General features: G+C 44.9%; 1 protein-coding gene across 1 annotated transcript in view; it reads left to right on the top strand.

Moving 5' to 3' along the window:
* Positions 1–2,046: 2,046 nt before the first annotated feature.
* Positions 2,047–21,671, top strand: part of RASSF3 (Ras association domain family member 3) — a 79,272-nt gene continuing 59,647 nt past the window's right edge. Inside the window, exon 1 of the mRNA XM_032347157.1 lies at positions 2,047–2,362. Coding sequence (XP_032203048.1) covers positions 2,252–2,362 — 111 coding nt within the window. The 5' untranslated portion in view covers positions 2,047–2,251. The remainder of the gene's footprint in view (positions 2,363–21,671) is intronic.

Here is a 21,671-nt window from a genome sequence, read left to right as displayed (position 1 = left end):
TTCATTTATTTGAGAGCAAGAGAGAGCACAAGCACTGGAGGAGTAGAGGGAGAAGCAGACTTCCTGCTAAGCAGGGAGCCTGGTTTAGGGCTTATCCCAGGACCCTGGGATCGTGACCTGAGGTGACCACCAACTCTTAACCAACTGCGCCATCCAGGCACCCCATAAAAAACTTTAAGGTATTTTTCATTTTAATATTTTTCTTGCAGGTATTGAGAAACTTGAGCTCAGGTTGGGTTACTTCCCTTTTCCCATCCACAATAAAACAAATTACTTAAATTCTTTAATGTATGTATTACCCTTTTTTCTATACATTATCCTTAAATTGGAGGTATTTAATAAAGATTAGGTTAATGTAACAACAGAAACCAAATGACAAGTCTATCAAAGAAGCAAGTAAATTGTCTTATTCTCTTAAGTTGGGTTATGTGCCCAGCAGCAGCTATCAGTTTAGACCGGGTAAAACACTATGGAATTAGAATTCCTGGTTTCTAATTATTCAGTAGCTGTGTGGCTGGGAAGAAGGCTTTAATATTGCAGCATCTGTAAAATGGGCTTAACTCTGAGGCCTGCCTCTTGCAGAGGTGAATCACTCAGGGTAAGGAACAGCTTTTCAAGCTGGTGGGGTAAGCCTGAAGGTGGAGCAGGTTTGCAAGCCTTCCTTCTGCCTGGGGGTGGGTTGGCTCAAAGCCAGCTCTCCCCTCCACTAGCGCACAAACCCGCAGGCACAGCTGACTGGGAACCGAGCAGAGGACCTCCAAGGCTCTCTGCAGACCTTCAGATAAACAGAAAGCAAATCAGAACCGCCCAGCCCTACCACCTACAGCTTCTTTTCTCTTTAAACCTCAGCTGTTCTGGGTGTAAAATGAGCATACATCAGTACTAACCACTTTATAGAGTCGTTTTTGAGGTTTAAAGGAAATATGTATGATCTCTCTTTCTTGCATAGAAAGTTCAGCGATAATGGGTGAAAAAATTTTTTTCTTAGGTAAAATTCTCTTTTCTAACCCCTGTCTTCCTCTTTTAAATGAAACCTCTTCTATAAAGCCTGCTCACCTCAGCAGTGGCGGTGAACCTTCGAAACAACCTTTCCGTCAGGATCTCTGCAAGGAAACTAGTATGATTTAAATCAGTTCAGTAACACCAAGGTGTAAATGACTGGTACCCACAGGCGACTTGCAAAAAAACCTTGCATTCTATAAAAGGATTAACCGGAAGGATTTCAGAAAATATGGATTTTGCGGGGGGGGGGGGTAGGAGGGTGAATAGAATTCCCTGAACCCATCACCCCGACGCAGAAACCATGCCTTGTAGGACTGTAGGAGGGGACATGGAAAACGCACATTTAATTAATAAGTTCTTGAACCGCAGAACGATTTCACCCCTCACCCCCTTCACCAAGGGGCCTCTGAGATCATAACGACCTTGGCCGTCCTTATCTGAGAAAGAACCTCCGCTAGAGAAAAGGGGAGAGGGAAGAGCGCAGCTCAACTGAATTACCAGAAAGGATGTTTTCATTTGAATAAACTCTACCCAGTTGTTACCTCCCCCCTCTTCTCCCCTAACTTTTATCCTTTTTGGAGGGGCGAGATGCTGGGGTTCGGGACGAGGGGAAACGGCCGCCAGAGGTCCGACGGGCTGGGGGCTCCTCGGCGGGGCGATCTCCACTGCTGCCCGCTGGACTCCCGGGAGGGGCAAACAAGGAGGGGGCAGCGGCGAAAGTTCCCTGTTCTGCTCGGGTCCTCCCCAAAACCCGAGCTAGCGGAGCGGGGGGCGGGTAGCCGGATCACAGAGGACTAGGCAGTTTCCGGCAGGCTGGGGGAGCGTCCCGGGGCACAGCCCGGCCCGACACAGTGGTCGAAGTGGGCGTTCTGGGCAGCAGACTCTGCTGGGAACCAGCAGGCGCCGAGGAGGGCTGGCCGCACCACCCCCACCTGCGGCCGCGCGGGGAGTGCCCGGACCGCGTGGGCCCAGCCCCGAGCCTCCCGGGGAGGGGCACAGGGGGCAGGGCGGGGCCCCGGGAGGCGGGGTCGCGAGGCGCTTGGAGGCTAAAGCCGCGCCCGGAGGCTGGTGGGGAGGCGGCGGGAGGGGCCGGGACCGGAGTGAGCGGCGGCCGCAGCTGCAGCAGGACGGCCCGCCGGCGGCTCGGGGCCGCGCGCCGGGAACCTCGCGGGGCGGGCGGGCGCGGCACCCCCTGCCTGGCCGCCTGCGCCTGGGGGGGAGGCGGCCCACGCGTGACGGGACCAGCAGCATGAGCAGCGGCTACAGCAGCCTGGAGGAGGACGCCGAGGACTTCTTCTTCACCGCCAGGACCTCCTTTTTCAGGAGAGCGCCCCAGGGCAAGCCCCGCGCCGGCCAGCAAGTGAGTGGCGGGCGCGGCAGGGAGCTGCAGCGGGCACCAACAGCCCCCGCGATCCCCGAATCCACGTGTATCTGTGGGACGCGCCGGGCATGCCCGAGGGGAAGGAGGAAGGGGGCGCCTAAGAAGGGGCTTCGGACTTTTGGGATCCCGGGGTTGTGCCTGGAGGTCGTGCACGTGGGCGTGCGGGCGTGCGCTAGGGGCGGCCAGGGCGAGGGAAGGAGGTGGGAAGGGCGGGAGGCCGAGGGCCTGCTCCTGCCTTCGGCGCCGGATGGCCTCTGCCGCCCTGCTTTGGGCTGCGGGCTGCGGGCGAGCAGTTCTGAGAACGTGGAGGTGTCCCCAGCCACTCCCGGCGTTTCCTCTGCATCCCGGCTGTCCATGGTCGGGGTCCTGGCCCCGGCCTCCATTGGGAGTCGGTCCACGGACAGGGAACTCCCGAGGGGCTTGGGGACTAAGGGGTAGTTTTGGTGACCTGGACTCGGCCACCTTCCGGGTCCAGCACGTTGGGGGTGGGGGTGGGGGCGACAGCAGGCGCTCCCCAGATCTCGGTTGCGGGAGTCCAGGTGGTGCGTTTCCTGCGAAGTCAAGTTTATGAGTGCCTTCGGTGTTTTGCAAACAAGTTCCGGTGCTAGGTAAATACCAGCCGGCGGGAGCTGAGCATTAGACCGTTTTCTTCCTTTTTTGGAGGAAGTTTGCTGTGGGAAGTTATGACTTGGGAAAAGATGAGAAGGGAAATTTGGGCCGGTTTGGCCGACCCGAACCGACCGTGTTTTCCTGGAAGGCTTTCCTGAAACGGGCCACTTGGGGTGGACTTCTGAGTCCCGCGCGTGAACCCGCGGCCCCTTGGCCCCGGGAGCCGCACCGGGAAGCTCCGCCAGCCCGGCAGTGCTCGCCTCGGATTAGTGCGAGGCTGTAATGGAACAAATTTGTTGGCTCTTCAACAACAGGCGCTCACCAAACCGTTGCTATTAGACTTGGTCCTGGAGGCTGGAGGCAAGGAAAATCGTTCAGGGCCGGATGATGAGTTATGGGAGGGGTGAGGACTGAGTAATGTTGTCAGGGTTTCCTTGCCAGACCTTTTAAGTTTATTTAACCACTTTCTGAGGTCAAATTTCTTTTTATAATTCGGAAGTTCTAATCTTTTCAACCTCTTAACTTCCAAACCGGAAGAGGGGGGACAGGGGACAGTGAAGGGCGAGAGTGAAAAGTCAAGTGCCCTTTTTCAGTAGCAGGTAATTTTGAGTGAATTTCGGGGCGGTAGCCTGCCCTGTTTATTGTTTCTAAGGCTTAGGGCTGCACTATTTACTAGTCACTTTGAGCGGTGGCTTAGCTTAGGCTGCTGCAACAAATACCGTAGACACGTGACTTAAACACAAATATTTCTCTTAGTTCCGGAGGCTGGAGGTGGATCTCGGTGCCTGGCTGGTGGCTTCAGTTTTGGCAAGGACCCCTTGGCTTGGAGACCGCTGACTCCTTGCAATGACCTCCCATGGAGAAAGGGCTAGCTTTCTTCCACTTACAAGGACACTGATCCCATCGTGGGGGCCGCCCTCATGGCCTCATTCCTTACCTCCCACAGGACCCACCTCCAAATCCTTTGGCATTTAGGGCTTCCTCATACGAGTTTTGGAGTGGGGGTCCACAAACATTCAGTTCATAGCGACTGATCCTCTATTTTCGGTAGAGTGTATTTATTTTTTCTATTTTTTAAAGATTTTTATTTATTTGACAGAGATCACAAATAGGCAGAGAGGCAGGCGGGCGGGGGGGGGGGGCACGGAGCAGGCTCCCTGCTGAGCAGAGAGCCCAATGCAGGACTCAGTCCCAGCACTCTGGGATCATAACCTGAGCCGAAGGCACAGGCTTAACCTACTGAGCCACCCAGGCACCCCAGTAGAGTGTATTTTAATGGCATGAGTTTGCTCTAAGGTTTGGAAGGCAGAAATACTCTTCCTCTCTGTGGGTTAGGGAAGAGTTGCTTTTCCTTGTGCTTCTCTCACTTGGTTCTTTTTTTGGCCTCTCCTGTCTTTCTCTACTTTGTATTTTCTCCTGCCACTTCTGTTGCTGTCACCATTTGACTAGAACATGACAGAGGGGGTTGCACTCATTTGAAGTTGATTCCAGAGGTGGCTCTTCAGAAAACTTGCTGGTTCTTAGATTGTCCAGGTGTGTCAGTCCTTCATGAGGGCCAGAATATCCAGGTTAGAATTTCGGGAGAAAGTGTTAGTGCTTTAAAAGAATAAAACCTCCGATCGCCTGGGTGACTTAGTGGGTTGAAGCCTCTTCCTTCGGCTCGGGTCGTGATCCCAGGGTCCTGGAATCGAGCCCCACATGGGGGCTCTCTGCTCAGCGGGGAGCCTGCTTCCCTTCCTCCCTCTCTGCTTGTGTCTCTGCCTACTTGTGATCTTTCTCTCTCTGTGTCAAATAAATAAATAAGTAATCTTAAAAAAAATAAATAAATAAAACCTCCCCCCACCCCGGGGTTGAGATATACAGTGTTTCTGTTCATTAATCTAGCATATATATTATATAATGTAATTTATTTCACTTTCAGAATGAGCTTAACATTAATATGTATTTTGGAGTATTGTGGTGAAAGTCAGGACAGTAAGACCTAGTTCTTCACTTGAAGGACTTGTTCTCTATATTCTGAAGCATTACTGCCTGTGTATTTCCTCTCCTAACATAATACACGCAAGGTGCTGAGTTATGGGACTTATTTGCCAGTTGGCCACAGCATTTGAAACTGAATTTTATTTTTTTTAAAGGTTTTATTTATTTATCAGGTTTTATTTATTTATTTATCAGAGAGCGAGCACAGGCAGACAGAATGGCAGGCAGAGGGAGAAGCAGGCTCCCCGTTGAGCAAGGAGCCGGATGTGGGACTCGATCCCAGGATCATGACCTGAGCCGAAGGCAGCTGCTCAACCAACTGAGCCACCCAGGCGTCCCTGAATTTTATTTTTTTAAGATTTTACTTATTTATGTGACAGAGATTACAGGTGGTCAGGTGGAGGGGTGCGGGGGGGGGGGGCAACAGGCTCCCTGCTGAGCAGAGAGGCCTATGCAGGGCTGGATCCCAGGACCCTGAGATCATAACCTGAGCCAAAGGCAGTGGCTTAACCTGCTGAGCCACCCAGGTGCCCCTGAAACTGAATTTTTGTGAGCATTTTGGTTAAATTGACTGAATGAGTGTGTTAAATTCCGGATGAGATTTGTGAGTTAAAGAAGTAAAACTTAAAATATAAAGCAAGGCATCCTAAGCAAAAAACATTTCTTTTACCTTAGGTTGGATAACAGATAAGCCTCTTTCATTTTATTTATTTTATTTATGTTAGTATATTATTACTTTATATTTCTTTGTATTGTATTTTATAGTGGGACATACCCCCAGTGGGACTTGAAGTCATGACCCTGAGATCAAGAGCCAGCCAGCCCTGCCTTTTTCATTTTATTATGCTGGTGATTTTAAGAATAAGATAGGTATTTTTAACAAAGCATAAAAGTGAAATTTATCCTTTCTCTAGAAAGGTGGAAAGAAATGTTGCCATAAGGATCTATTATTGATCACAGTAAAGGGTTTTTTTTTTTTTTTTTTTGGTGCTGAACCACCTGGTGAAAAAGCCAGGAAAATTCAGTTTGTAGGACTCCTGAAAATATCCAGAGATAGCAAGATGTTTTTGGTAAATGCAGGATGGAGAAAAAGGGGGAGTAGGATGAGGAATTTCTTTTCTTCTCTTGACAGGCAAAGGAACATCGCCCAACTTCTTTCTGTCTCCCAACAAAAACAAAAATCCTATGGATATAAAGAAAATGTTACCGTTTTCTTCCTTGTGTTGGTACCCTCTTTAAAAAAAAAATAAATAAAAAGGCTTAAAAAACCTGTCTGGAGAGTAGAAACAGCAGTGAGAGGTGGCCTTTTTTGGTGGCAGTTTGATGACCTGTTTATTGCTGTATCCCTGGGGCGTCCATTGGTACTGGACACAAAGTGATTGCTGAGTGAATATTAGTTGTATGAATGAATGCTTTCCTGGTTTGGTAATAATTGGCTCATTGCAAGTTTTTCAGATGTACCCTGTCTAATGAGTCTCCCTAGAGCCCCCTGGAAAATTAACTTAAGGAAAGGTAAGGCCTTGTTAAGTGTGTCACTGAAGGGCCCACGTACTTTGCTTTTGGTTAATTCTCAGCCCCACCCCCCAAAATTATTTCTTCTTTGTTTCCTTTAAATTTTTTTTTTTTTTTTTTTTGAGAGAAAGAGCACATGCACCTGTGTGTCCCAGGAAGGGGTAGGGTAGAGGGAGAGAGAATCTTAAGCAGAAAATAACACAGAGGACATGGGGAGATGGAGAGGAGAAGGGAGTTGGGGGAAATGGGAGGGGGAGACGAACCATGAGAGACTGGACTCTGAAAAACAATCTGAGGGTTTTTCAGGGGCCAGGGGTGGGAGGTTGGGTGAGCCTACTGGTAGGTATTAAGGAGGGCATAAACAATGAATTCTGCAACACTGAAAAGAAATTAAAAAAAAAAAAAAAAAAGATCTTAAGCAGACTCTACTCTCAGAGGGAAGGGCACTCCAGACCTGATCTCACAACTCTGAGATGACCTGACCTGAAAGCAGGGGTCAGACGCTTTATCAACAGAGCCACCCAGGTGCCGCCCCCCCCCATTTAAAAAATCTGATTTTCTCTTTGCAAATATGGACATCTGTAATTCAGGATTTTCTTAAAAGGTTGACCCTCTATTCTGCACATATGTTTGTTACAGTGTTCTTAATTCCTGCTTGTGGATCCACTGTTGTTTCATGTAGAGCGGAGAATGGGCAGTTCTGTAATTTATAATTCTCCTTTTCTACATATTCAGACTTCCGAGAGTAGGAATGAACTGAAATTACTAATATGGTCTGTTGGAACTATCTTACTTCATAGCTAAGGTAATCCCTTTTCTTTCTGAGCCTTGGCTAGTTAACAGGAATAAGGAATGAGACACACTTTTTGCTTTAGCAGTAGAATAGTCAAGAATTCTTTTTTTTTTTTTTAATATTTTATTTATTCACTTGAGCGAGGGAGCAAGTGAGAGAGAGAGTATGAGTTGTGGGGACTGGTAGGGGCAGAGGGAGAAGCAGACTCCCTGCTCAGCAGGGAGCCCAGTGCCAGGCTTGATCTCACCTGGGATCATGACTCCAACTGAAGGAGACGCTTAACTGAGCCACCCAGGTGCCCTGAACAGTCCAAGAAGTCTTAAAATTGTCTTTGTACCACTCACACTTCCGAAAGAGTTATACTGAAGACTTGTTTAATAAGGAAAGCCTATATGAGTCCACATAACAGGTCTCAAGTTCGCCCTATGGGTAATTTCCTTACTATAATTTTTTTTTAAACATTTTATTTGACAGAGATCACAAGTAGGCAGAGAGGCAGGCAGAGAGAGGAGGAAGCAGGCTCCCTGGGACCATGACTTGAGCCCAAGGCAGAGGCTTTAACGCATGGAGCCACCCAGGTGCCCCTTTCCTTACTATAATGTAAATATTTTTCTGACTTGCAGTTTGGTGCTGTGTCTTGCTGCTAGAATCAACAGTAAGAAGTTGCACTGTTTTATTCAGTGTGTCCATTAGATGCTTTGGCAATAAATCACTGGGAGTAAAAGAACAGTGATTTAGGGGTGCCTGGGTGACTCAGTGGGTTAAAGCCTCTGTCTTTGGCTTGGGTCATGATCTCAGGGTCCTGGGATCAAGCCCTACATCGGGCTCTCTGCTCAGCAGGGAGCCTGCTTCCTCTCTCTCTCTCTGCCTGCTTCTCTGCGTACTTGTGATCTCTGTCTGTCAAACAAATAAAATCTTTAAAAGAAAAGAAAAGAAAAGAACTCTGCCTTTGGCTCAGGTCATGATCTCAGGGTCCTGGGATCAAGCCCCACATTGGGCTCTCTGTTCAGCGGGGAGCCTGTGTCTCCTTTCTCTGCCGGCCCTCTCTGCCTGTTTGTGATCTCTGTCAAATGAGTAAATTAAAAAAAAAAAAAAACAAAACCAAAACTTATGGGATACAAACAGGCCAATTTAGCCAAAATACATTATACAACAGCAACTCTTTCGCATGCATCTTTCCCCTATCTTGTTCTGTCATTTCACCATTGCTTCTGAAGAGCACCCCTCTTCCCAGATAATGGTGCTCAGCCAAATCAGAAGTGAAAAGCAAGCCTCAAACCAGGACAGGACATCAAAAGATAGTTACTTATGTGGGCAACTGGGCACGGGTTGAGGGACAAGAACTGATGCTCAGGGCTAAGAGTTACGGACCAAGCATTTGGTCTGCCTCATTTTTCTTCTCCCAGAAAATGATTGTTTACAGTATGACATGCACTGACTGCCAAAGGAAGTCTAAAAAGAATAAGCACATTATTGGGTATTTTTAGCTTCTCTTTTCATAAATGTTTTGTGTCACTGCTTTCCAAATAATTCTAAATCTTGCAAGTTAGCCAGAAGAAGAAACCGGGTAGAGATGTATTGTTCATTTAAGAGGTGACTAATTTTCTCTTGAAGTTGAGTTAAAAGAATGTGTCTTTGTGAGTTCTGCTCACACAAACACAAAATTCCAATGGATTAATAGGTACTGTGTAAAAACAGAATTTATCAGACATGAAGATGAAATGTGCAAATCACCGCATACCAGGCAAAAGGACTGGTAGGAATGTTTGCATTCAACAACATCGGGATCAAAACTGAATGCAAGAGTTAGTACAATCAAAATACCTTTGAGGTTTTTAAATCACTACTTTTTTTTTTTTTAAGATTTATTTATTTATTTGACAGACAAAGATCACAAGTAGGCAGAGAGAGAGAAGGAAGCAGGCTCCCTTCTGAGCAGAGCGCCCAATGTGGGGATGTGGGGCTCCATCCCAGGATCCCGGGACCATGACCTGAGCAGAAGGCAGAGGCTTTAACCCACTGAGCTACCCAGGTGCCCCTGGCCTGTTGGTATCCTTGTTTCATTGAAGAGCTCTGTATAGTGCCTAGGAAGAGGTTTAATTCATCTTCTTTTTTTTTTTTTTTTTTTAAGGTTTTATTTATTCATTTGACCGAGGGAGAGACAATGAGAGAGGGAACACAAGTAGGGGAGTGGAAGAGGGGGAAGCAGGCCTCCTGCTGAACAGGGAGCCAGATGCCAGACATGAGCTGAAGGCAGACGCTTAACGGACTGAGCCACCCAGGCACCCCCAGAAGTTTAGTTCTAAGCAAGCATTAGCAATGTGACAAGGCCCTGCTTCTTGTTCGCTCTCTGATACACCTTAGAAAATAACCACATGCGATGAGGACTGTAGTCACACCAGCCTCACTTTTTTTCAAGGTCCATGTGGTTCCCCGTTGCAGAACCTTACCCTGGGATTGCTGCCATCCATTCTCCTTCCCATGTTAATCTGCCTCTCCCCTCAGAGAGGTCTTTCTGAACCACCAGTCTGAAGTAGGTACCCCTCCCCTCTTAAAGCCCTCTGCTCTTTCCTTTCATAGCAAAGATGATAATATGTTGTTCTGTTTAGTTTAACAAGGTCAGAGACTCCCGTGTTCAAGGAGCACATAAAATAAATGCTCCATGCTTGGTGTGCGAAGGAATGAAAGCTTACTAATTTTGGATGGAAGTTGCTATACAAATTAACACAAATTTTCCCCCTCTCCCAACTAGACCATAAGCCTCCGTGGTATCTTACACATTAGTGTCATTTAAAAATAGATGATATTGGTAATAGGTGTTACTACTAGTTTATGTATAATTCACTTCATGTATTTCCCCCTTATTTTAAGAAAGCCTGTCATTCATTTATTCAGTAATTTATTGAATTTATTTTATAAACAATTTATTTCTGCTATGAAGGAAAGAGCAGAGCATTTTTGTAAAGCATTTGTTTTTATGTATTAGAGTGTGGGAGAGTGCCCATGCGTGCAGCGGGGAGGGGTAGAGGCAGAGGGAGGAGACTCCCTGCTGAGCAGGGAGCCTGAGGAGGGGCCCAGTGCGGGGCTTGATCGCAAAACTCTGAGATCTTGACCTAAACCAGAGACAGACACTTTACCCATGGAGCCACCCAGGTTCCTGGAGAGCAAAGGGCATTAAGAGGGGGAGGAGTGCCTACTTTGTTTTGTCTTAGTTTTATTTTATTTTATTTTTTATTTTTATTTTTTAAGATTTTATTTATTCATTTGACAGACAGAGATCACAAGTAGGCAGAGTGGCTGGCAGAGAGAGAGGAGGAAGCAGGCTTCCCGCTGATCAGAGAGCCCGGTGCGGGGCTCAATCCCAGAACCCTGGGATCATGGCCTGAGCCAAAGGCAGAGGCTTTAACCCACTGAGCCACCTAGGCCCCCTTAGTTTTATTTTTTAAAAGATTTTATTTAATTTATTTATTTTAAAGATTTTATTTATTTATTTGACAGAGATCACAAGTAGGTAAGTAGGCAGAGAGGCAGGCAGAGAGAGAGGGGGAAGCAGGCTCCCAGTTGAGCAGAGAGCCTGATGGGGTGGGGCTCGATCCCAGGTCCCTGAAGATCATGATTGGAGCTGAAGACCAAGGCTTAACCCACTGAGCCACCCAGGTGCCCCTAAAGATTTTGTTTAATCTCTGTACCCAACTCGGGGCTTGAACTCAAAATCCTGAGATCAGGGGCGCCTGGGTGATTCAGTGGGTTAAGCTCAGGTCATGGTCTGGGGTCCTGGGATCAAACCCAGCATCAGGCTCTCTGCTCACCGGGGAGCCTGCTTCCTCCTCTCTTTCTGCCTGCCTCTCTGCCTACTTGTGATCTCTTGTCTGTCAAATAAATAAATAAAAATCTTTAAAAAAAAGAATCCCGAGATCAGGAATCACACACTCCACCGACTGGGCCATCAGATGCCCCCATTTAGTAATATTTTTTAGAAGCTTACCAACTAGACAGCTCTCTAATTTTTCTTTAAAGAACTTGCTCCTTTAGTACAAAGGAAACCCGTACGTGTTGATGGTTTTTCAGGGAACCACGTCTATTGTGTAGATAGAGTGTGGTAAAGCTATACATCTGTTTGGATGGAAAGTTTACTGAGATGTTGTATTCCTGTAAAACAAGTCACATTTTTCCTGTTGACATTTGTCCAGAAACTATAGATGATTGTGTTCCACAGAAACGTCATCATCCTCAAGGATATGAGATGCACTAAACAGAGTTAATGTTAATACCACTAATCAGACCTTAACCACTCTTGTGAATGAAGTTAGTTTTCTGGGTTTTTCTTCACTACTACTACTACTACTACTTCTTTTTTTTTAATATTTTATTTATTTATTTGACAGAGATGGAGAGCACAAGCAGGCAGAGCTGCAGCAGAGGAAGAGGGAAAAGCAAGCTCTCTGATGCGCAGGGAGCCCTATATAGGGCTCCATCCCAGGACCCTGGGATCATGACTTGAGCCAAAGGCTTAACTGACTGAGCCACTCAGGTGCCCCCCAGGATTTTCTTTTTTTTTTTTTTTAACAGTTTCTTTTTTTTTTTTTAAAGATTTTATTTATTTATTTGACAGAGAGAAATCACAAGTAGATGGAGAGGCAGGCAGAGAGAGAGAGAGAGGGAAGCAGGCTCCCTGCTAAGCAGAGAGCCCGATGCAGGACTGGATCCCAGGACCCTGAGATCATGACCTGAGCCGAAGGCAGCGGCTTAACCCACTGAGCCACCCAGGCGCTCCCCCCCAGGATTTTCTTAATAGTTAACACTCGTTTGGGTATCTGTGGCTAATAAAATGATTTTTGTTTAATTTTTTCTTTTTCTTTTTTTTTTTTTAAAGATTTTATTTATTTATTTGACAGAGAGAAATCACAAGTAGATGGAGAGGCAGGCAGAGAGAGAGAGAGAGAGGGAAGCAGGCTCCCTGCTAAGCAGAGAGCCCGATGCAGGACTGGATCCCAGGACCCTGAGATCATGACCTGAGCCGAAGGCAGCGGCTTAACCCACTGAGCCACCCAGGCGCTCCCCCCCAGGATTTTCTTAATAGTTAACACTCGTTTGGGTATCTGTGGCTAATAAAATGATTTTTGTTTAATTTTTTCTTTTTCTTTTTTTTTTTTTAAAGATTTTATTTATTTATTTGACACAGAGAGATCACAAGTAGACGGAGAGGCAGGCAGAGAGAGAGAGAGAGGGAAGCAGGCTCCCTGCTGAGCAGAGAGCCCGATGCCGAAGGCAGCGGCTTAACCCACTGAGCCACCCAGGCACCCTGATTTTTTCTTTTTTAATGGATAGGGCCAGAGATGCAGTAGGATGTCCAAGCCCATGATCAATGATTAAAATGTGACATGCATGTAAAAATGTTGTGAATGGAAGAGACCATCTGCCCTAGATTTATTTTAGTATGCGTGAGAGAGCCCACATGCAAGTGGGGGGAGGGGCAGAGGGGGAGAATCTTCAAGCAGAGTCCTGCTGAGGAGGCCACTTGGATCTCACAACTCATCATATCATGACCTGAACTGAAACCAAGTCGGATGCTTAACCTACTGTGCCACTCAGGCGCCCCTAGAAGAGCCCATCATTCTAAACAAATTTTTTTTTTTTTTTTTTTTTTTAAGATTTTATTTATTTATTTGACAGAGAGAAATCACAAGTAGACGGAGAGGCAGGCAGAGAGAGAGGAAGGGAAGCAGGCTCCCTGCTGAGCAGAGAGCCCGATGCGGGACTCGATCCCAGGACCCTGAGATCATGACCTGAGCTGAAGGCAGCGGCTTAACCCACTGAGCCACCCAGGCGCCCAAGAGCCCATCATTCTAAAGCAGGACTGCCCAGTATGGGAGTTCTGGCCACGTGTGGTTGTTGAGCACTTGAAATGTGGCTGGCTTGAATTGAGAGGTGCTATAAGTATGAAATACACACTGGATTTCCAAGACAAAGGAAGAAAACATAAATTACCAGAGTGCTTGTTTACTATTGCTTATATGTTGAAACAATATTTGGGATATGCTGAGCTGAATAAAATTAAGTTTTACCTGTTTATTTTTTAACATGGGTACAGGAAAATTTAAAATTACATATGCAGTTCACATTCTGTTTTCTGCTGGACAGTGCTGTTTGCTAGGGGCTTCGATCTCCATCCTCTGGTGGCTGCAGAGGGACAGACCGCTTGCCAGCCAGGCACCCTGGGAAGATTTTTCTTCATAAAGAGGAACTTGCCCTTTACTGTTGGGAATGGTTTTTCAGCCCCTCTTGGGTCATGCATACTAGCATTTTGAGGTTGTGAAACCCGTGTGTGGGGAACTTCCCTTTTATCTGACCAATGAGCTGATAGATAAAACTGTCCTAAAGGCATTTCAAATTGCAACCCTGCCTTAAGTTTATAGAGAATGGGGTTCATTAATTCATAGAGTACTAACACAGCAAGAGTAATACACATTTTATAGAATGTAATTGCTAACTGCTGCTACATGATTCAGTCAGCTAAGAATAATTTACTAATTATATACTGCAGCACTCAGTTTTTTTTCCCCAGATGCTAAACAAAGTGAGATAATTGGAGGAGGAAGAAGGATGAATTTGGGAATTGGAATCCAGAAGAATTGATTGAGAAGATACGGATTTAAAAGGTTTTAGAATGCAACCAGCACAGAGTTTTTCATGAAATTAATGAGGTCTAGACAATGTGTGTGTTAAGATAGTAAGGTAGTTTTCTAAATTCATTCCCATGGAATATTCCATTAATTTTTTTAGAATTGTTTCCTAGTGTTTTCATTTGTCCTTCCTTTTTAAATAATTAATACCCCCAGTGTGGGGCTAGAACTCCTGACTCCGAGATAAGGAGTTGCATGCTGTGGACCAGCCAGGTGCCCCTCATTTGTGCTTTTACATGCATTATAATCATACTGATTTTCACAATCCCCATTAAAAAAAGTTGCGGTAAAATACACCTAACCTAAAATTTGCCATCTAGACAGTTGTTCGGGTAAACCATTTTGAAGTGTTCAGTGGTATAAAGTATCTTTTCATTTTAGTGTCTCCAGTTGCCAGAACTTTTTCATCTTGGAAACCGAAATTCTGTCTCCATTAAACTGCACCCCCACCCCCATACTCCTGGCAGTCAGCCTTCTATTTTCTGTTTCTAAGCATTTGACTAGTCTAGATAGCTCATATAAGTGAAATCATACACTATTAGTTTTTGCCTTTTTGTGACTGTCTTATTTCACTTAGCACAATGTCCTTAAGGTTCATCTGTGCTATTCCATTTGTTAGAATGTCTGTCCTTTTTTTTTTTTTTAAGATTTTATTTATTTATTTGACAGAGATCACAAGTAGGCAGAGAGACAGTCAGAGAGAGAGAGAGAGAGAGGAGGAAGCAGGCTTCCCGCTGAGCAGAGTGTCCGATGTGGGGCTCGATCCCGGGACCTTGGGATCATGACCTGAGCCAAAGGTAGAGGCTTTAACCCACTGAGCCACCTAGGCACTCCTAAAATCCCCTTCCTTCAATGGAATATTCCGCTGTATGTATATACCACATTATGCTTATCCATTTGTCAGTCGGTGGCTAATTGGGTGCTTCCACCTCCTGGCTATTGTGAATGATGCTGCAGTAAACATGGGTGTACAGATAGCTCTTAGAGACCCTGCTTTCAATTCTTTTGGGTACATCTATACCCACAGATGGCATTGCTGAATCATAACAGTAGTTATATTTTTAATTTTTTTAAGGAATTTTGTCCTGATAAATTTGAATCTTGCTATTTAGATTTAGGATTAATGAGCTCTTTCTGAGTGATTGATTACAGCTAGCCCAGCTATCATTTTCATGTTTGCCTTGGATTTCATTGAATAGGCATTATTTTCTAAATTTTGGAACACTGAGATGTTCCTGGTTTTTTTTTTTTCTTTTTCTTTTTTGCTGCTATGCATAACAGTGTAGTGAATGTTTTGAGGGAGAGACTTTCCAATATGGATTAACCTCAGGATAGATGTACAGAATGGAATTCTACTTAAGCAATGATGGTATGGCCATTTTTATAACTGTTTGTTCTCTTGCACTAATTGAAGGCTGCATTTTAAACTAGTTTCATTGTGCCCTTAGCTCCATTTTGGTGTAGTCATTAAAACAGAGGGAAAACTGGGACCCCTGGCAGCCTCAGTCAGTAGAACATGCCACTCTTGATCTTGGTTTGTAAGTTCAAGAAGCCTCACTTTGGGCCTAGAGTTTACTTAAAAAACAGGAAAAGCTTTGTAAAGGTACCTCGTTGTTAGTTAATTGCATTCCTTTAAGCAGTAAATTTAATATTTTTCTGCACTTCTAAGTGATCTTCCTCTTGGTATGAGCATTGTTCATGGCCTTTGACCATTTGCGAGGTAGGCAGGAAGTCTCCAGAGAGCCCGTTATTGAGTCCTGTGCACATTTAGCTGGGTAGATGGTTCTCCTTTTTTTGTGGTCAGCTAAACTTCAGGTTATTTTTGACTTACTGTGTTTGTTCCAAAGGGACATTACATATTCTGGCATTTTGAAATACTTTAGCATGTGTCTCGGGCTGACATCATTGAAACTTGGAGCGCAAAAACAAACAGCAAACCAAACAAACCAACCCCCCCAAAACAAAACTAAACACAAAACCACTTAACTTCTATAATTATGACACAGGAAAGCCATTACTAAGAAAGCATCAGTGTCCTATGAATACACTAGAATTACAGAGGGTGGGAGCTGGGTGATATACATCTTTAACCATGTTTAAACAGGCACTTTCGGTTGCTTTTTTTAATCTTTGAATTTCAATTTATTTATTTATTTATTTATTTATTTAGAATTTCAGTAAATTTAGTGCTAGTGTTCCAACCACCCTGGTAGATAGAATTCAGAACTATATAAATAGACCAGGTATTGAAAAAAGGATTGTAGGACAAACTACTAAAAACCCCACCTACCAAAAATGACTTTTATAGTGTTTACTTATAAGCTTCTTGTCTTTTGTTGAAACATTGCAATTAGATGGAATTTGGCATCGATACTTTTTAAGTCTTGGCAGTGTCAAAAATTTTTGCTTAATCTCTTATAATCTGATTAACTCCTACTCCTTGCTTTCATTTAATTTTTTTTCTTCAGAATATTTTAAATAAGTGAATCTTCTAAAGAGATGTAAGAAATTATTTCTGACTTTAGATAGATCACGAGCCCTCCTTCATCCTCCTATTCTTAGACAACTCAAGTTTCCTGTGAAAATTTCTTATAAATGCTTGTTTTGAGGACTCCTTTTCGGTACTTTGCCAGTGAAGTCATAGAAATTTATGTGTATCTGGTCACAGTTCTCAAACAGCAAACCAAAAACTGAAAGATTTGCATGAAAATAGAAAAATAGCTGTATGCATTACAGATGAAGAAAAAAATACCAATACTAATAAAACCAAGTTTAGCATTCCACAGTGTTTTACAGTTTAGGGAGCGTTCCAAGGGACTTAAAATGCAGTTGATTTATTTGGACTCTAATTTCAGTGGAACTTTGAGATAAGAAATTAAACCAACACAAGTTTTATCGCTTTAGACTTTTGCAGATTTCAGGTTTTAATGGCATCGCAGAGGTGAATTTAGGGATATTTGACTGGAGTCCGTCATTTCCCAGCTATGGGAAAATGTAAATATTATGTAGGTGGTTTAAAGAAACAATAATATTACTTGTGTCCATTTAAGGTCTGTTTCTCTTTGTTTAAACAGGCTTGTGGATCGCTTTTTCTTGCCAGTTTTCCTTTGGGGGGAAGTTACTGCCCTTTCAGATCTCTCTGAAGTTTGAAAATTGCTTTCTCTGATGACTGGCGCTGGCCACGTGGTGCGGACGGTTGGAAGGAGTATGGTTGGTTAGGCTGTGGCTGCTGTGCTGAGCTGGGGTGTGATTCTTGGCTGTCCTGTGGGGCTCCGTTAGAGGAAATGTGGTCTGTGGACTGTACCCAAAGCCCAATTATTCCTGCCATTTGGTGCAGAGGATCAGAGGTAGGTCCTCTAGGGGAAGGTAGTACCTCTCAAAAAGGCAAACATAGCACCATTATCAGAGAATCAACTTTTTTTTTTTTTTAAGATTTTATTTAATTATTTGATAGAGATCACAAATAGAGAGGGAGGGGGGGGGGAAGCAGGCCCCCCGCTGGGCAGAGATTCTGGGCTTAATCCCAGGAGTCTGGGATCATGACCTGAGCCCAAGGCAAAGGCTTTAACCCACTAAGCCACGCAGGCGCCCTGAGAATCAACTTTTTTTTTCTTTTTTTTAAGATTTTATTTATTTATTTGACAGAGAGAAATCACAAGTAGATGGAGAGGCAGGCAGAGAGAGAGAGGGAAGCAGGCTCCCTGCTGAGCAGAGAGCCCGTTGCCGAAGGCAGCAGCTTAACCCACTGAGCCACCCAGGCGCCCGAGAATCACCTTTTGATGGAAGTAGTTCTGTGCACCTATCTATCTATCTTATCTTTCTCTTTCTTTCTTCTTTCTTTCTTTTAGCATATAATGTATTATTTGCTTCAAGGGTACAGGTCTGTGAATCATCAGTCTTAAACAATTCACAGCACTCACCATAGCATATACCCTCCCAGTGTCCGTCACCTAGCCACTCTACCCCTTCTTCCCCCACCCCCAGCAGCCCTCTGTTTGTTTCCTGAGATTTAGAGTGTCTTAACGGTTTGTCTCCCTCCCCAGTCCCATCTTGTTCTGTGCATTTTAATTAACAGTGGATCTTTATCCTTTTTTTTTAGGCTTTATTTATTTACTTGAGAGAGAGTGAGCACGTGAGACGGGGGAGAGGGTCAGAGGGAGAAGCAGACTCCCTGCTGAGCAGGCAGCCCAGTGTAGGACTCTGGGACTCCAGGATCATGACCTGAGCTGAAGGCAGTCGCTTAACCAACTGAGCACCCAGGTGCCCTGGATCTTCTTGATCCTTTGAGGAGAGAGCTATTTAAAAAAAAAAAAAAAAAAGTAGCTGGATTTTGTGATGGACTAAAAGGTGGGGCGGTGTGTTCTTGATGGATGACAAGCAGCTGTGTAAGGCAGCCTGGGTTTTACTTTTTTTTATTTTTTAAAGATTTTATTTATTTGACAGGCAGAGATCACAAGTAGGCAGAGAGGCAGGCAGAGAGAGAGAGGAGGAAGCAGGCTCCCTGCTGAGCAGAGAGCCTGATGTGGGGCCCGATCCCAGGACCCTGGGATCAAAACCCGAGCCAAAGACAGAGGCTTTAACCCACTGAGCCGCCCAGGCGCCCCCAGCCTGTTTTTTTTTCTTTCTTTTTTTTAAAGATTATTTATTTATTTGAGAGAGAGACAGTGAGAGAGCATGAGCAAGGAGAAGGTCAGAGGGAGAAGCAGACTCCCCATGGAGCTGGGAGCCCGATGTGGGACTCGATCCCAGAACTCCGGGATCATGACCTGAGCCGAAGGCAGTTGTCCAACCAACTGAGCCACCCAGGCATCCCTCAGCCTGGGTTTTAAATCCGTGCTTGCCAGCCAGTGTCTTGGGCAAGTCCTTGCACCTCTTTAAGCTTCAGTCTGTAAAGTAGCAGGATGCCTGGCACATAATAAGCTATAATGAGTAATAGCAATTTTAAAGAACCAGCTATTTATCCTTGAAAGGTTCTTCTGTGTAGGGTAGGGTCATGCACTTCAACTGAGTTTTGGGCTGAGCAGAGAACTGACCATGGAAGGGAGATTTGAAGCCAAAGAACGGGGAAAGGTGGCAATGAATTAGGTGTGTCTCTCTGGTTTTATTGACCAAAATGAACTGGGAATCCTCATTGTCCTTGATCAAGAAGATTCAGTCATTCCTGGAGGCTTTTCTTGTTAAGCCACTTTAGTCTCACTGTAGTTCCTTTGTTTCTGGTAAAGGGGTTGTTGTCTCCTGACCAAGCCTGAAGCCACCTAGCGAAGTCTTCACCAACTTCTTTTTTCCCTTAAAGCAAGCCACTCCAGTGGAAAGAGAATGATCAGGCCTGTGAAAATGGGTTCTTCTTAAGAGATTATATATAGGGGCGTCTGGGTGGCTAAGTAGGTTAAGCCTCTGCCTTCGGCTCAGGTCATGATCCCGGGGTCCTGGGATTGAGCCCCACATCGGGCTCTCTGCTCAGTGGGGAGGCTGCTTCCCCCCTCTCTCTGCCTGCCTCTATGCCTGCTTGTGATCTCACACTCACTCTCTGTCAAATCAATCAATCAATCAATCTATCTGTCTTTAAAAAAAAAAAGAGTTCATGTATAAGTTAACAAACCAAAGGGTTTTTTCTTTTTTCTTTCAACTTCCTCTGTTCTACCTTACTTACCTTCCTCTGGCTGCAGAGTTTTCCTCAAGGCTTGACCTGCTGATGAATTTGGCTTCTTCCTGGGGGCTTTCCTTTTTCCTCCAGAAGGTGTAAATCACCTTGTGCTTGTTGATTAGGGACTTAGTCACCGTTTTGTTTCTGGTTTTCACGAGATCAGATAGAATGAGGTAATGTATTTAACTGTGTAAGTCACTGCAAAGGCGGTGCTGCAGCTGTCAGGTGAATCCTATCTCCACGTGGCGTTGTGGCCTAGTTCCCAGCCCCCTGGTCTCCCACCCACAGTGTGTCAGCTGGACCCAGCCATGGTTCAGAACAAGCCCCCCCCGCGCCCCCCCCCCCCCCCCCCCCCCCCCCCCGCGCTCCAGGAACACAGGCTTTAAAGCTGCCCAGTGAGTCATGTGATCTGCTCGGCGCACTCCTCCCAGTTCATTTATGCTCTGTAAAACTGGCATGAGTGTTGGAATCTTGTGGGAAACCTCTTCCTTTGGACCACGTGAGCCTCTTGGGGTTTGCTTTTCCCTCTCCGTATGCAGTCTCCCCTTCCTTTGGTTGTATTCCTTACAATGAATCGGTTGTCTAAAACTGGCTTGAGATTCTTAATGCTGCTGTGAATATTTTTAATCCCTTGAATTGTAAATTAGCTGAACTGTAAATTTTACTGATACACTTTTCCGTAAATATAATTTATTCATATAAAAAACCTAGACATTAACTAGCATATGAGTACATGCTCAATAAAGGTTAACTGTTACTTCTAGTAGTATTAGTATTAGTTTATTAGTATTAAAAACAATTTGTTAGGAGACTTTACCCAGTGTGATTTGCTGGAAGAATCCAGGGATGTAGAATTGGGAAATCATCTTGAGTTTGAATCTGTCATTTACCAGCTCTGGGAGTTTTGAACAGGTTCCTTAACTTCTTGAGTATTAGCTTGTTAATTTTTTTTTTTTAAGATTTCATTTATTTATTTGAGAGAGAGAAAAAAAACATGAGCTGAGGGGAGGCAGACTTCCTGCTGAGCAGGAAGTCCAACGTGGGGCTTGATCCTGGGACCCTGGGATCATGACTTGAGCTGAAGGCAGACAATTAACTTACTGAGCCACCCAGCACCCCCCTCTTTTAAAAAATATTTATTTATTTATTTGAGAGGAGAGCGAGCAAGGGAGCAGGAGAACGGGGAGAGGAAAGGGGCAGGGGGCAAAGAAAGGCAGACTCTCCTCTAAGCAAGGAGCTCAGACTGGATTCCAGACCCTGAGATCATGATCAAGGCAGATGCTTAACTTACTGAGCCACTCAGGCGCCCTCAACTTGTTAATCTTTAAAACAGTTATTATGGGGTGGCTGGGTGGCTCAGTCCGTTAAGCAGCTGCCTTGGGCTCAGGTTGTGATCCCAGGGTCCTGGGATTAAGTCCTACGTTGGGCTCCTTGCTCAGCAGGGAACCTGCTTCTCTCTCTGCCTGCCATTCCCCCTGCTTGTGTTTTTGTGCTCTCTCTCAAATAAATAAATAAAAATCTAAAGCAAAAAACAAACCCAAAACAAATCACTACCTTGCACATAAAAATAGACATACATGAGTGAGATGGGGGAAATAAGTTCATTTTTCAATAACAAGTGTCACCTCCAATGCTACCATAGGTTGAAAAATCTAAAATCAATTTTTTAGATAATCTGTATTAAGAAAACAATTTTGTAGGCATCTCTAAACACACTGGTGATGCAGTCATATTTGCAGTTATGTAACATTTTATAACCTAGGAATACTTTTTTTTTCTTACTATTTTTTTTAAGATTTTATTTATTTATTTGACACAGAGAGATCATAAGTAGGCAGAGAGGCAGGCGGGGGGGGGGGGGGAAGCAGAGCAGAGAGCGCGATGCAGGGCTCCATCCCAGGACCCTGAGATCATGACCTGAGCCAAAGGCAGAGGCTTAACCCACTGAACCACCCAGGTGCCCCACCTAGGAATACTTTCACACACTTTATCTTCTTTAACCGTTCTGTAGTAACTGTTTTTATTTATTTATTTATTTATTTAATTTCATTTGTCAGAACACACACA

Source organism: Mustela erminea, chromosome 6, assembly GCF_009829155.1.
Source record: "Mustela erminea isolate mMusErm1 chromosome 6, mMusErm1.Pri, whole genome shotgun sequence".
Classification (NCBI taxonomy): domain Eukaryota; kingdom Metazoa; phylum Chordata; class Mammalia; order Carnivora; family Mustelidae; genus Mustela; species Mustela erminea.
Note: the sequence above shows the minus strand (reverse complement) of the source record. Positions and strands in the feature narration are given on the sequence as shown.